This window comes from Condylura cristata, unplaced genomic scaffold, assembly GCF_000260355.1.
Source record: "Condylura cristata isolate star-nosed mole 26May11 unplaced genomic scaffold, ConCri1.0 scaffold00005, whole genome shotgun sequence".
NCBI lineage: Eukaryota > Metazoa > Chordata > Mammalia > Eulipotyphla > Talpidae > Condylura > Condylura cristata.
In genome coordinates, this window is record NW_004567106.1 from 56,057,845 (window position 1) to 56,070,944 (window position 13,100).

At 39.4% G+C, this 13,100-nt stretch overlaps 1 protein-coding gene across 1 annotated transcript in view; it reads right to left on the bottom strand.

Annotated features, from left to right (window-relative positions):
- Window positions 1-10,021: 10,021 nt before the first annotated feature.
- Window positions 10,022-13,100, bottom strand: part of TMEM229A (transmembrane protein 229A) — a 3,906-nt gene continuing 827 nt past the window's right edge. Inside the window, exon 2 of the mRNA XM_012720766.1 lies at window positions 10,022-13,095. Coding sequence (XP_012576220.1) covers window positions 12,106-13,095 — 990 coding nt within the window. The 3' untranslated portion in view covers window positions 10,022-12,105. The remainder of the gene's footprint in view (window positions 13,096-13,100) is intronic.

Below are 13,100 nucleotides of genomic sequence, written 5' to 3' on the forward strand. Positions count from 1 at the left end.
CTGTAAATAGTACTGCAATGATTATAGGTGTTTTGCATGATTATACAAATTATATCTATATATATGTATGTATGTATACATGTGTGTATATATGCATCCCATTGGATTAGTATTTTACAAAAGCCAATTTTAACTCTGTAATAATAGTCTTTTCTTCCCTTAAGATAACTTTAGTACTTAATGGTAATTTTATCTGCTTTAGTTGGTCACCTAACTTGATTATTATTGAACTTGGGAGCAGGACAGTATTTTCTGGTGCTACTGAAGTAGTCTAGCAACACAGTTTGAGCGTGACTTTAGGTCATCTGTGTTTACTTTCCTTGTATTACCGCACACATGTGATAAAGTCATTTTCCTGTTATCTTTTGTCATATAAACTACTGTAAAACCTTAATTGACTTACTGTAGTTGAAGGTCACTAGCCTCCTCCTGGCAGGCCTGCGACAGAAACCACAGCAATAATCAAAACTGTAACAAGAGCAAGTCTATAGCAATGCAGGATTGTAAGGACTGCAGGATGTAGGACTAGGTATAGCATTCAAATCACAAGGCAATTTAAAAATTATCTTAGAAACCAGGGGATCCCCAGAAATATGCCCATGAGAAAAATATTGGAGGGGAACAGAAATGCTGCTGAGGGAATTTCTTCTAATATGCACTCAGGTATTTTTAAAAATCACACAATTCAATATATGTATGTGTATGTTTATATATATATTTATGTATATATATATATTAAAATTTATTTATGCACACAGAATTGGGGTGAAGGCCAGAGGTAAAGGGGGTTAGAGGATTCACCAGAGACAGAGCTGGGAGCAGAACAGGCAGATCAACTTAGTACACTGCTGAGGGGAGCCGTGGGTGAGACAGGAAAGGTCTGTTGCACCATGCGATTCACCCCCTGAGCGGGAGCTCGAACTTGCACTGAAGGTGATGCAGTTAGCTCGCAGTGCTGCATCCTAACCCGTTGCACCACCAGGGAGGGCCACAATTCAATATTTTTCTGGTGAGAGATAAGCTAGCTGTTGCCTTTTCCAGGAAAAAAAAGAACAACTTCCTTGTTATAGAAAAAAAATGCCACATGATGTCATATTTTTCCTTTTGTGAAGAAGTCAAGAAGAGCTCTAAAGACATGGCAACTGCATGGACAAAAAGTTTTACCTCCCCCTTGCCACCCTCCATTTCCTATGTTAAAAGACAAACCATGGCATGCTAAAAATGTTCAGCTTGTTTGAGCAAAAGTTGATTCCCACTGGGCAATATCAAACTGGAAGTGATTTGGATGTTCTCTAGACAGGATCCAGGAGACAGATCTACAGGACAGAGTCAAAGGATGAGGTGCTCAGAACCTGGCCCTTGATCTCAAATTTCCAGGGCCCAGAACGATGAAAAATAAATGTTTGTGATCTAAGCCATCCAGGGAAGTAGCAGCCCAGGCTGTCTAAGCTAAGCTAAGCTAAAATCCTTTGTAGATTATTTAAGGAGGACATTTAGAGAAATGAATCCAGTTTCGGTTGACTGTCATACACTGGCAGCTTCAGAGGCACCCTCGGTTGTAATGGAGAAAAGAGAAATTATATGGTCTCCTTATATGTGGTGGCCACTAGCATCCTGGGAATGAAAAGTTAGACTTTAGAGGGAAAGTTTGTGGACTTCTAAGAGAATTGCTAGGACGTGTTTGAGTCTTTGTTCTACTCTAGGGCCAAGATAAAATCAAAGGGTGACGAAGCAATAATTGCTAATCTTAGTCATTCAGTGAACAACCAGTTGTTAATGGCTAACTAATCATTTTCCATGAGACAAAGTTTTGTAAAGAGCTGTTTTAATTTCTCCTTTAATGTGGGGAGGGTTGTATTTAAGGGAGATAGTTTAGACATATAGAACTGTATAGAAAGTGGGGATAAGGAAATATAAGATTGTAACAGGGTGGTCCCCAGGAAAAGGGGAGGTTCCAGGTTCCCTCCCCCACCCAGAAGGAGGGTGGAGCTGAGCAGAGAAGAGGAGTCTGAAGAAAAAGGAAACAGGAAACAGGATTGAAGAGCCAGAAGGAGACCTGAGAAAGCCACATGGAGCAATGGGAGGCATGTGAAGAAACCGTGCTTGTTTCTTGGCCCTGGACTGGTTGAAACAGATGTGGGTGAGAGACCTGTGGAGAGATTGACTATGGCAGCATTTATCTTGATTTTGATTGTGCTCTTTTCTTCCCAGACTTGTCTGGCCCTTTCTGACCCTTTCCTATGGGTCCCTGACAGAAGGTGCTTTAGGCTTGTGGCAGCTTTCAGGCCTTGCTTTGGGACAATCCTTTCTGGGTGGACTTGTACCCACGAGGGGATGGGTAACTTTGGGTGTTTGGTTTAGAAACTATATGCTTTGTCTTTTCTGTATTGCACATTCATTGTATTAAATTCCTTTCTATTAAAGCTCTTGTCTTGATGTGGCAGATGACAGAATTTAGAGCAGGCAGGTTTGGGGATATGGTGGTACCTCTTTCACTGCCCTGTAGCAGTATGAGATAGTTGCATTACATTTCTTTTTGAAGATTGAAGGGAAAAGATATATATATATATATATATTTACTTAGTTAATGCATAGAAGAACTGTTACAGGCTGACGCCAAATCTGTTACAGGACAGAGAGAGAGGGACACCCCTGAAGCCCCAAACCTGCCTGCTCTAAGTGGGTTCTGCCATCCGCTGCGTCAAGACAAAACATATAAAACTTTAATGAAAGGGGACTTTAATACAGTAAATATACAATACGGAACACAAGGAACAAGGAATATAACTTCTAAATCAAACATCTGAAGTTACCTATCCCCTCGTGGCCCCACTTCCACTTGAAGAAGGATGGAGCTGAGTAGGAGAGGTAGCTGAGGAGGGGAGAGTGGAGAAGGAAGGAAGAGGGATGAAGAGCCAGGAGACTTGGAGAAAGCACATGGAGCTGAGAGAAAAGTAAAGAAGCTGCTTGTTACCTCCCCCCCAAAACCCCCCACCTCCCCTCCAATCTGGTTAAAGCACAACACTATGAAGCTACAGCAGACACTGCAGCATGAGTTGGATCCCCAGCCAGGGAGGTGACCCAGATGGTGCAGCAGACCTTTCCTGAGCCACCCAGAAAAAAACTACTTGCCTATTTGGTCCTGGATTGATTGGAACTGATGTGGGAGAAAGACCAGTGGGGAGAATAACAGCTTTTACTTGATTTTATTCTTTCCCTCCCAGACTTTGCAAAATTGAAGTTATCTCCAAGAATTCATTAAGGTTACCAGCAATTATCAGTTACAGATCAAGTTTTCTTTCCTCTTAGCACCCAGGCATACTAGTAGGAATTTAAAAAACCCTGCTCCATTGTTGGCTGCAAAACCCTCAGGCAGAGATCAGGAAGTAGTCAAAGACAAGTAAGACATAGCTAAAGAGCCAATATTGCCTTTAGAAATGCTAATGAATCTGTCAGACTGCAGGATATCTTAAAGTCAGAAAGTCCTAGCAACTTAACTTTAGTAAGGGGAAGGATGCCACAAACAGCAAAAATCTTAATAAGAGACCAAAAGAACAAAAACTTCTCAGTTTCAGAAGAGTCAGTCAAGTTGCCTCAGACGCCATCTTTGATCTGGACATATTTTCAACATACTACCAAATGTACCAAGGTATGCAACACAGAACAATTTCCACAAAATCAAACCTCTTAGCAAATGACTGCAAACAAATTGCATACATACACACAGAGCTTCTATAAACCCAAACTGGTTCTTTGTTGTTGTTGTTTTTTTAACAGCAAATCTATACATATCTGAAACAAACACTAGAAAAACAAAAGCTGCAACAGAGTGGTCCCAGGAAGAGTGGTCCAGGTTCCCAGTCCCACCCAGAAGGAGGGTGGAGCTGAGGAGAGAAGAGTGGAATCTGGAGAGGAGTCTGAAGAAGGAAGGAAGAAGGCCAGAAGTTGAGATGAGGGAGCCACAGGGAGCGGAGAGACATGTGAAGAAACTGTGTTTGCTTCTTCTTGATCCTGGACTGGTTGAAACAGATGTAGGTGAAAGACCCGTTGGGAGTTTCACTATGGCAGCGTTTATCTTAATTTTGATTTTGCTCTTTTCCTCCCAGGGCCATTTCTGACCCTTTTTCCATGGGTCCCCGCCAGAAGGTGCTTTACATTTGTGGTGGGCTTTCAGGTCTTGCTTTGGATCAATCCCTTTTGGGTGGACTTTTACCCACCAGGGGATGGGTAACTTTGGGTGTTTGATTTAGAAACTATTCTTTGTCTTTTCCATATTGCACACTAATTGTATTAAAGTTCCTTTCTATTAAAGCTCTTATGTCTTGTCTTGATGCAGCAGATGGCAGAACCTATTTAGGACAGGCAGGTTTAGGGGTTCAAGGGTTCCCCTCTCTCCCTGCCCTGTAGCAAAACCACACTTCTGATAGCCAGTGCCTTGAGGAAGCCAAATTTCCCCAGGGGGGCTGACTAACCACAGAAGGCTCTATCCTGCCACAGTCACCTATCTGTTACAGGAAGGGAGAGAGGCACAGAACCCAAAACCTTCCATTCATCTCATCAAAGCAAAACATATAGACCTTTAAAGAAAAGACAATATAGTTTCCAAATCAGGCACCGAAGTTGCCCATCCCTCATGGATTTTAAAAGTCCAGCCAAACATGATTGGCCCAAAGGAAGGCCTGAAAGCTTGCCACAAGTCTAAAGCAACTTCTACTAGCCACCCACAGAAAAGTGTCAGAAACTGCCAGACAAGTCTGGAAGGAAAAGAACAAAACCAAAATCAAGATAAAAGCTGCCATAGTCACCTCCCCACTGGTCTCTCAGACACATTTGTTTCAACCAGTTTAAGGCCAAGAAGCTAGTGCAGCTTATTCTCTCCTCTCTCTGCCCCAGGATTCTTCTCCAGGTCTCCTAGCTCCTCTCCATCCTGCTTCCTTCCCTCTCCAGTCTCCTCTCCAGCTACTTCTCCCAGCTCAGCTCCATCCTCCTTTGGGTCAGGCAGGGAACTGGAACCTCCCTTTTTCCTGGGGACCACCCTGTTATAGTTAGCGTGAGAATTAAACAAACTGATACATGTCATGCTAGGAAAACTTGAACTCTAATCAACGTTAGTGGTTATCAGTTACTGTTAATCATGCTTTAACCTGAGCCCTTAATCCCCTCATTCAGACTTTTGCCTGTCTAAATCCACCCCACCCCTGCCCTGCTAGTAATTTAACATATTTAGCAAATGGTCCTTAACCCTAACATTCCCATTTAACTTTGTCCACACATTTGGATTCTAGTCTCATTCTTCCTCCACTGTCCTCAAACAGACTCTATGGGCTTGGAGTTATTTACTCAGTCTGGTGGTAATTTGCCAGGACCTGGAGCATGCTGGGTGCCTCCACCTAGAACCAGCACCCCCAGATCCCCAATCTCTGTTTGTTCCTTGCATAAACAAATGCCTTTTGTCTTATTTATATTTTAATACACCACACCTTTCAGTATTTGTTGGCTAGATAAATGAATAAACTCTCCTCAATTTTCCTTCTATTTTTATTCCTTTGCCTTAACTGCTCTTATCTGTGTGATGGCTAATTATATGTATCAAATTGACTGGGCTATGGGATGTGCAGCTGTTTGATCAAATATTATTGAATATTTCAGTGAGGGTGTTTTGAATGAATGTAATCTCTAAGTCAATTGACAGAGTAAACCAAATTATTCTTCCCTAAAGTGAATGGACCTCGTTCAATCAATCGAAGACCTGAACAGAAGACTGACTTTCTATAAATAAGAGGGAATTCTAGCTGCCTAACTGCTTTCAAACTGCGACATTAGAAACGCAGTAAGAAGTGAATCAGATTCATAGATAATAAAATAAATATTTACCACCTGCCATTTTGAGCAATTTTATATATTTAATTTTGAATTTTATTTCTATCTCTCTCTGAAAATGACCATGATACAGAAGGTCATCAATAAACAATGATGAAAACCAAGAGGTATCAACATATTGTGAACTGGCAGGTTAGTTTTAGTTTTAGGGGAGAGGAATTAGTAATACTTACACTGCCAACTAGTTCATGCATCTGTCAGAATTTTAAAAAAATTATATTTCAAAAACAATGTTTTAAAGAGTTGTTAAATTATTTGAATAGCCTACAAATTAAAAAAAATCTACCATGTAGATAAATTTTCTAGAGAACTGAATTTTGCAGAAGTTACTAAGCAAAGGAGGGAGGAATATGGGAAGATTAAGGATCCCTGCCTTTTTTCTTGACCCATGGTGAGTCTGGCTTATGTTCCATAAATAAATATCTGTTGAAATCTTATCTTACCACCTGACAGAATTCTTTATACCTGCTTCCACTCTTGAATTGTGTCTGACATAGAGATTCAGATAAGTTTATCGACAAAAAATTCTAAGATTAGCTCAAGTGCTAGCTTCTTGAGTGAGTGTTGAGAAAACAATCCTTTACACTATATCGTTATTTATTATTATTTTGTTTCTGTTTGTTTTGTTTTGTTTTCTGGAAATACCATTATGAATAAGTACTGTGGTAAATCTTATTAAAGTCTTGTTTTAAGTACTTAGAAGCTGGGTGTGTATTCTAATGTACACCAGGGAATCTTTTATCTGTTTTTTCTTTGGGTCCTTTCACTGTTCCTGTAAAAAGTTCTGACTAAAATGACTTTCTTTTGGAAATATACAAAGACATTTTTTAGTTTTAGTTTCCAGCAGTTAGTAGATCATCCAAATAACTCTGATGTAAACTTTCTGCATGTTCTTCTCAATATTATTTTTCACCAACAGTGATTCTTCAAGTATTTAAAGTTCTGATTCTGAGAAAAAAGTAATCTATGAGGTTACTTATCATGGATAATAAAATATCTTATATGTCATATGAAAGTCTTTTGGACTCTCTTGAAAACGTTTTTAATTCTCTCCTTAATGCTTGAGGAAGAGTCTATCCGTAATATCTTCCATCTTTCCTAGCTACCTGCGTTCGTTGGAGAAACATAGGCTTCTCAATTTCTTGCCTGACATCTGTCCATGTATCTCTGGGGAAGAGACCAGAAAACTATGCCAGTTGCTATTCTGTAGGGAGACCTGAGTTTTCCCAAAGGCTTTTACTGGGTTGAACCAGGTTGATAGATCAATGACATAAGTGGGGTTCCTACAATTTAACTTTGTAGTCTTGTACATGCAGGACTTTTTCTCCCTGAAGTAATTTTAATTACTCATAAAGCTCTGTTGCTTATACTCAGTTCATGAAGCATTAGTTGAAAAGATATAAGCAGACCACAAATATCATGACAAAAGTATAAAACAACTTTTTTTTAATGATAAGAGTTTCCTAAAAAAAAAAGTTTCATCACAACCAAGAAGCAGGAATGATAGTCTATGTTAGTTCCTGAGAGATTTGAACATCTCCATCCATCACTCAGGGACAATAGGGCTTATCAGCTCAGCTCTTGGATGACAACTTTTCCTTTATTTAGCTTTTGTATAAAAATATAATTAATAGTGAAATTAATAATATTTTAATAGTCCAAGCTGAGCTGAGAATTCATCCGTTAGAGACTTTTGAAGAAATTCTTGCCTTTATTAGATTAGATGTCATCAACTTTCATGGTTTCTTTCAATCCTTAATTCTCCATAAGAGAATAAACATATGTCCATAAATATACACATGCATACTTATATACACACATGTGAATGGCAAAGTTGGTCCACATAACTTTGGTATTCTAATTGATTGAACTGCCAAGAAGTAGCAATTCATGAAAACATTCTGTCTGTCAAAGATCAGTCTCTGGTAGGGCCTAATAATCTGCTTAAAATCTGACATAACACTTTAAAATTTAAATTTATACACATCTATAGTTATATTCTTTTTATATTAAGAGAAAATATATTTAAGGGAAAATTTCTCTGTGCACATGCCAGGATAATTTACAATTTGTTTTGCTAGTAACTGGAAGCCAAACCCTGTATGATAGCTTTGTGCCCCAATGTTAAAAATTAGAATGAGGTCAGTTTTAGTGAATAGAGGTCCACACCAACAATTGCTGTTTTTGTTGGTTCCTCAGTTACCAAGTCTAAGAATAGAAAAAAAAAAAAAAAAAAAACCAAACTGGCAACACAACAGAACTATCTTTTATTGCCATCTTTCCCTTCAGCATTTACTTTAGGCATGTGTTCAGTGGAGGAAGATGAAGGGTGTTTCTTTTTACTTTCTCACAGTAAAGAAGCTTAGTTTTATTAAGCATTATTGGAAAATATACTGGAGATAGCATATTTAAAATTAATTTGAAAGTTAAAGTGTTTTTAGTGTCTTTTAATATGAGCAAAAATTGATTTTATTAAAATGCTTTCAGATATCATAATATAATGACTTATTTATCACTCTAAGTCTCTATCATACTATAACTTCCTTTGCAAGTATATTGATTTTTTTTTTATGTCTTTTGAAAATTGAGAACCAACACAGTTCTTCTTTGCCATCCTCCTTAAATAGAACAAGGCCCAACATGCCAACAGAGATTATTTCAAAACAGCAGAATTTTTTTTCCAAAGGGATAAGATCAGGCAATTAGAATGGTTTTCTAAACAACAGAGGACAAGGCTTGTTTTTCTAAGCAGTGTTTTGCTGATTTGAAACACGAAATGTCAAATCTTTATAAACACGAGTCATTGAAATGTCTGAAATATTGAAGTGGATTTTTCTTATTAGACTTTGTATAACAAAGGATGTTCTTCATTCCTTGTTCAGACACACACACACACACACAAAACTTCTTAAAAGATTATATTTCTCTTTAGATTTAGAACCCAAATATAAATGACTAAGTATTTAAAGCACTTTTAGTGAGAAATTTCAAAGTTAAATCCAGTAAACATGGAGCAAAAACTTACTGTTTCTTGTTCATATTTTTCGCAAGAACTTTATTAGACTCCAAGGTATTTAATCAAACTCAGAATAAATGTATCTGCAAAATAAATTTTAATTTCTTTGGCTATTTAGCTCTGAATAGTACAGCATAGTAAATGTATAGCACTAATTACAGGTATTTTTCCTAGCTTGTGATATGAGGTATCTTACAGGTTGGTGTATTTCCTTATACTCAAAATTACTTGACTTCAAACAAGGAACTCTTTTTTTTTTTTCCCCCAGAGCATCCCTGCAATCTACAGACTATCACCTGGGAATGGGAATTTATGCTGATTGTCAGTTATGCAGCCTGGTTATTATCCATGGAATAAAAAGGCAACATGAGACAGTGATCTTGCTACTAGGATCTGGCTTTTATACAGCTACACTTGCATCTTTGATAGTGAGTGGGAAAAACTATGCAGAGTGTAAGTCAAAATCCTTAGAAGACCCAACATATTTGTGGTTAGTGGGTAGAGGAACCAATGCTACTGTTTTGAACAACCCCCTGTGACCTAGGGAACATGGCTTTAAGTTTAAATATTTAATAACTCTATAATTTGGGCTATTAGTAAACTCCTTTGGGCTTCATATGTCAAATGAATGTTGTTAGAGGTTTTAGTGAATGTGTGTGTGTATACATACATATACATATTTAGTTATATATATATATATTTATGTATATGATATGTATTACCTTAAGATATATTGATATGCATTTACTTAAAGTTTTATGTCTTTATCTATATAAGATATATGATGTTCATTTAAGATATAGAAGTATACATGTACACTTATGATTTTATAGAGAGCCGTTCTTGAAGATTGTGCTACTTAAACATTAGTATTATACTGCTTATCATTTCTATATTTAAACTACCAAAGACTACTAGAAGAATACTAAAAGTGATTGATCCCATGGTTCTTTCCTTTGTCTGCTTTTTCATGAATGGCTCAAAGTTGCAGCACAATGTCACCTTTTAAAGTTGAATTAAACATGCAACAAGAAGCCCCCAAGCAAGGTGCTGAGTTAATAGTATAAGCACTTCCTTATACAGGTGAATAGGATCATGCCCCTTTTGAAGGAACTGCTAATGGGCTTTTTTTTTTTTTAATGGTAATAAATCAATATGCCAGGGACCAACCTGATGAAAGGCCACCTAACAAACTCTTTCAGCTTTGCAAATAAGCAAAACCACATGCAAATCAAAACAATAGAGGATGAGAGTGAACTGTATAAGAACTGAGTGGGGTCAGTGTGTGGGGTCAGTGCCCTTTCTGCAGTGTCCACAGCAAACACCTGACAGATACTGGGTGCTCAATAACTATTGCTTGAATAAAGGCAACCTTGACCTTTCCTTTAAACAGGATTAACAGTAAAAACAAAACAAATAATTGCAGACTTTCCTATTTCCTGATAGATTTCTGGCCTAAGAGAGCTGCTAAGTTGGTTAGCAGGGAGGAAGAACAATTAGTGAAGGGCACAAGTGCAAACATGTGCATTGAGGAAGCCTATCAGAGGTTTCCCGGGTTGAGTGGGCTGAGTGCTCCCAGGAATGTGTGGATTGGAGGGGTGCTGCACCCTTCAGGTTCATAGACATAAGCACAATTAAATTGCAGTTATTTTACTCAGCACCGGCTTGCCTTTAGTGTCCATTCTCACATATTTTTTTTCACTTTAGGGTTTTCACAAACCTTTCACCTATGACCAAGTATATAAAGTACCACTTTTCTTAAGTAAAATTAAATATTTAGCTTACTTTTAAGACTCTATTCAGCTTTGCCTAAAATAATCAGCTTGACATGCTCTATGTCACAGCTGAGATTGATGAGGAGTTATAATTTAGTTCATAACCTCAGATAGTGGATTCAAATACAATTATTCTTTGAAATATGTCTGACTTAAATTTAAATACATATTCAGTTTTGCTGCCATCATAAATACTTTTTGAAAACAGAGGTCCCTTTTCACACTAATAATTTGAATAGGAAGGCTATTCATTTGTACACATTGTAAGTTTTCCTAATTATATTTGTAATGAAAACTGAGAAGGTTATTAGTCATCCTTGGCTGAGACACTCAATAATACTTGTCTTGTCCAACTACAATAAAAACAGTTACAATCTTAGTGTACATTAAGAATTGACTAGGCATGATTTCTTAAAATCATGAAAGAAAAATGTTTACAAGCGAGGCCTATGGTAGAAATAAGATGAAAACACTTATCTATATTCACAGAAGACGATTAGGCCTAATACAATTAGGTGAACATTCAGGTTCATTTTATTCCAAAGAATAGTCTCTAATCTTGAAGCTTCGTGTCTACAGGGTCCATAGGATTAGAAGACTATTGGGGGGGGAGGGGGTCTAATTTTGCTTGGCCCTGGACATATATGTTAAACATTTTACATTATTGCACAGTAACAATAATTTACAGCCATATATATCACAGGATCTGATCAATGTTAACACATTTGGCATTTAAGGCTAACCTATATTGGAAAGCAACCATTTCCAGGAGATCAACTATCTTAACACAGTGTCACCTGTCTGAGTTGCTAAAAAAATTTTCTTACTTAAAAATTAATTCATAGGATATGTGTTCACATGTGTGCTAAATGGAGGCACTTTAAGAGCTATTAACTGTAGATTCAGGAGCACAGAGTTTTAGCAGTCATTCATAAATATGACAAAGAATTTAAATGTAATTGAATTAAAAGGAAAGTAAATCATTAAATAAGAAAAAATTGCCAAATTCTGTAAAAAACAAAACAATCCACTGATGTCTGATTTTTAAGAACTTCCGCATTAAAGCAAAAAGGACAGGGAAAGATGAACAGTTACCATACTACACCCAAACAAGTGAATACTACAGTTTTCCGATGTTAGATGTTAAGGTATAATGGTTTTGGCGGTTGGACTAGTAAGGGTTTCTAAACAGATGAGTTAAATACTTTGAATTACGTTTCGTGTTACACTTCAAAGTATTATGCATAGGTTCCAAATAGAGAAACTTAAATGTCGAATAAAACATTTTGGAAGAGTTTAGTAAAACGTATAAAAAGTAAAAGCCTAAAAAACCCCACTCCATTTAAAACGTGTAAAAATAAACTGCAATCATTCGTGGAAATCCAGTGACTTTTCTCTTTCTTTTTTTGGGGGTGGGGTGGGGTGGGGTGGTGGTTAGTTAGTTGGTACGTACTGAACCCGCCACAAAGCGTTGGAAAGTAGGTCCTGGTACAAGCTAAGGAATATCCAACCCGGTAGGTACATCAGCGTGATGAGGCCCATGAAATTGAGCGGGTAGTGGGAATAATCCCAGGAGCAGGCGCCACAGGCTCGGAGTCCGAGCCCCCAGGACAACTCCCAAGTGTAGATGAAGACCACGTAGATGGGCACCCGCTTCCAGGTGCCCCAGCCGCGACTGTAGTGGAGGTGGAAGTAGAGCTTTTCTACAACGAAACTGCAGCTGCCGTACATAAGGAAGGACCACAGGGACGTGTGGCCGCTGGTTGCTCCGTCTCCCTGCCCCAGCACGTTAAAGAAGAAGGTGAAGAAGATCTCATCCAAAAAGCCGTGCATTCCAAAGAAAACAAAGCGGAGCAGGTCCGGCAGTCCGTGGTTGGGGGCGCCCCTGGCGCGCCTAGTGCCAGGGGGTCTTCCTGTTTGGCCACTGACCATCGCTGGGGTCCCCGCCCCCGGAGGGGCTGGAGGCGCGTCCAGCGGCTGCGGCTGCCGGTACCGCAAGCACACGAAGCGCTTGAGGAACACTTGGCAGTGGTAGAGCGCCAGCAAGTACTGCAGCACCAGGTCCAGAGCCCCCGGCGCCGCCGTGTCGCCCGGCCGGCCGGCCACGCTCAACAGCAGCGCCTGGCTCACCAGGGTCTGCAGCCCCACGTGGGCCGAGGGGTAGAGGAGGAAATTGAAGAGGAAGGCGCTGGGGCAGCTCCGCTGGTGCAGGTAGACCTTCTCCAGGGCGAAGTGGGTGAGCGAGTGCAGGAGGCAGCGGTAGGGAGAGGAGAAGCCCAGCATCCGGAGGTCGGGGCTGCTAGCGAAGCGCCGCGCCGAGGACAAGAGCACGTCCAGGGTGATCCCGTGCATCCCGTAGAAATAGAGGCGCATCCAGGCGGGCAGCTCGGCGCCCCCGGCCGGCGCGTCAGCAGTGGACAGCGGCTCGG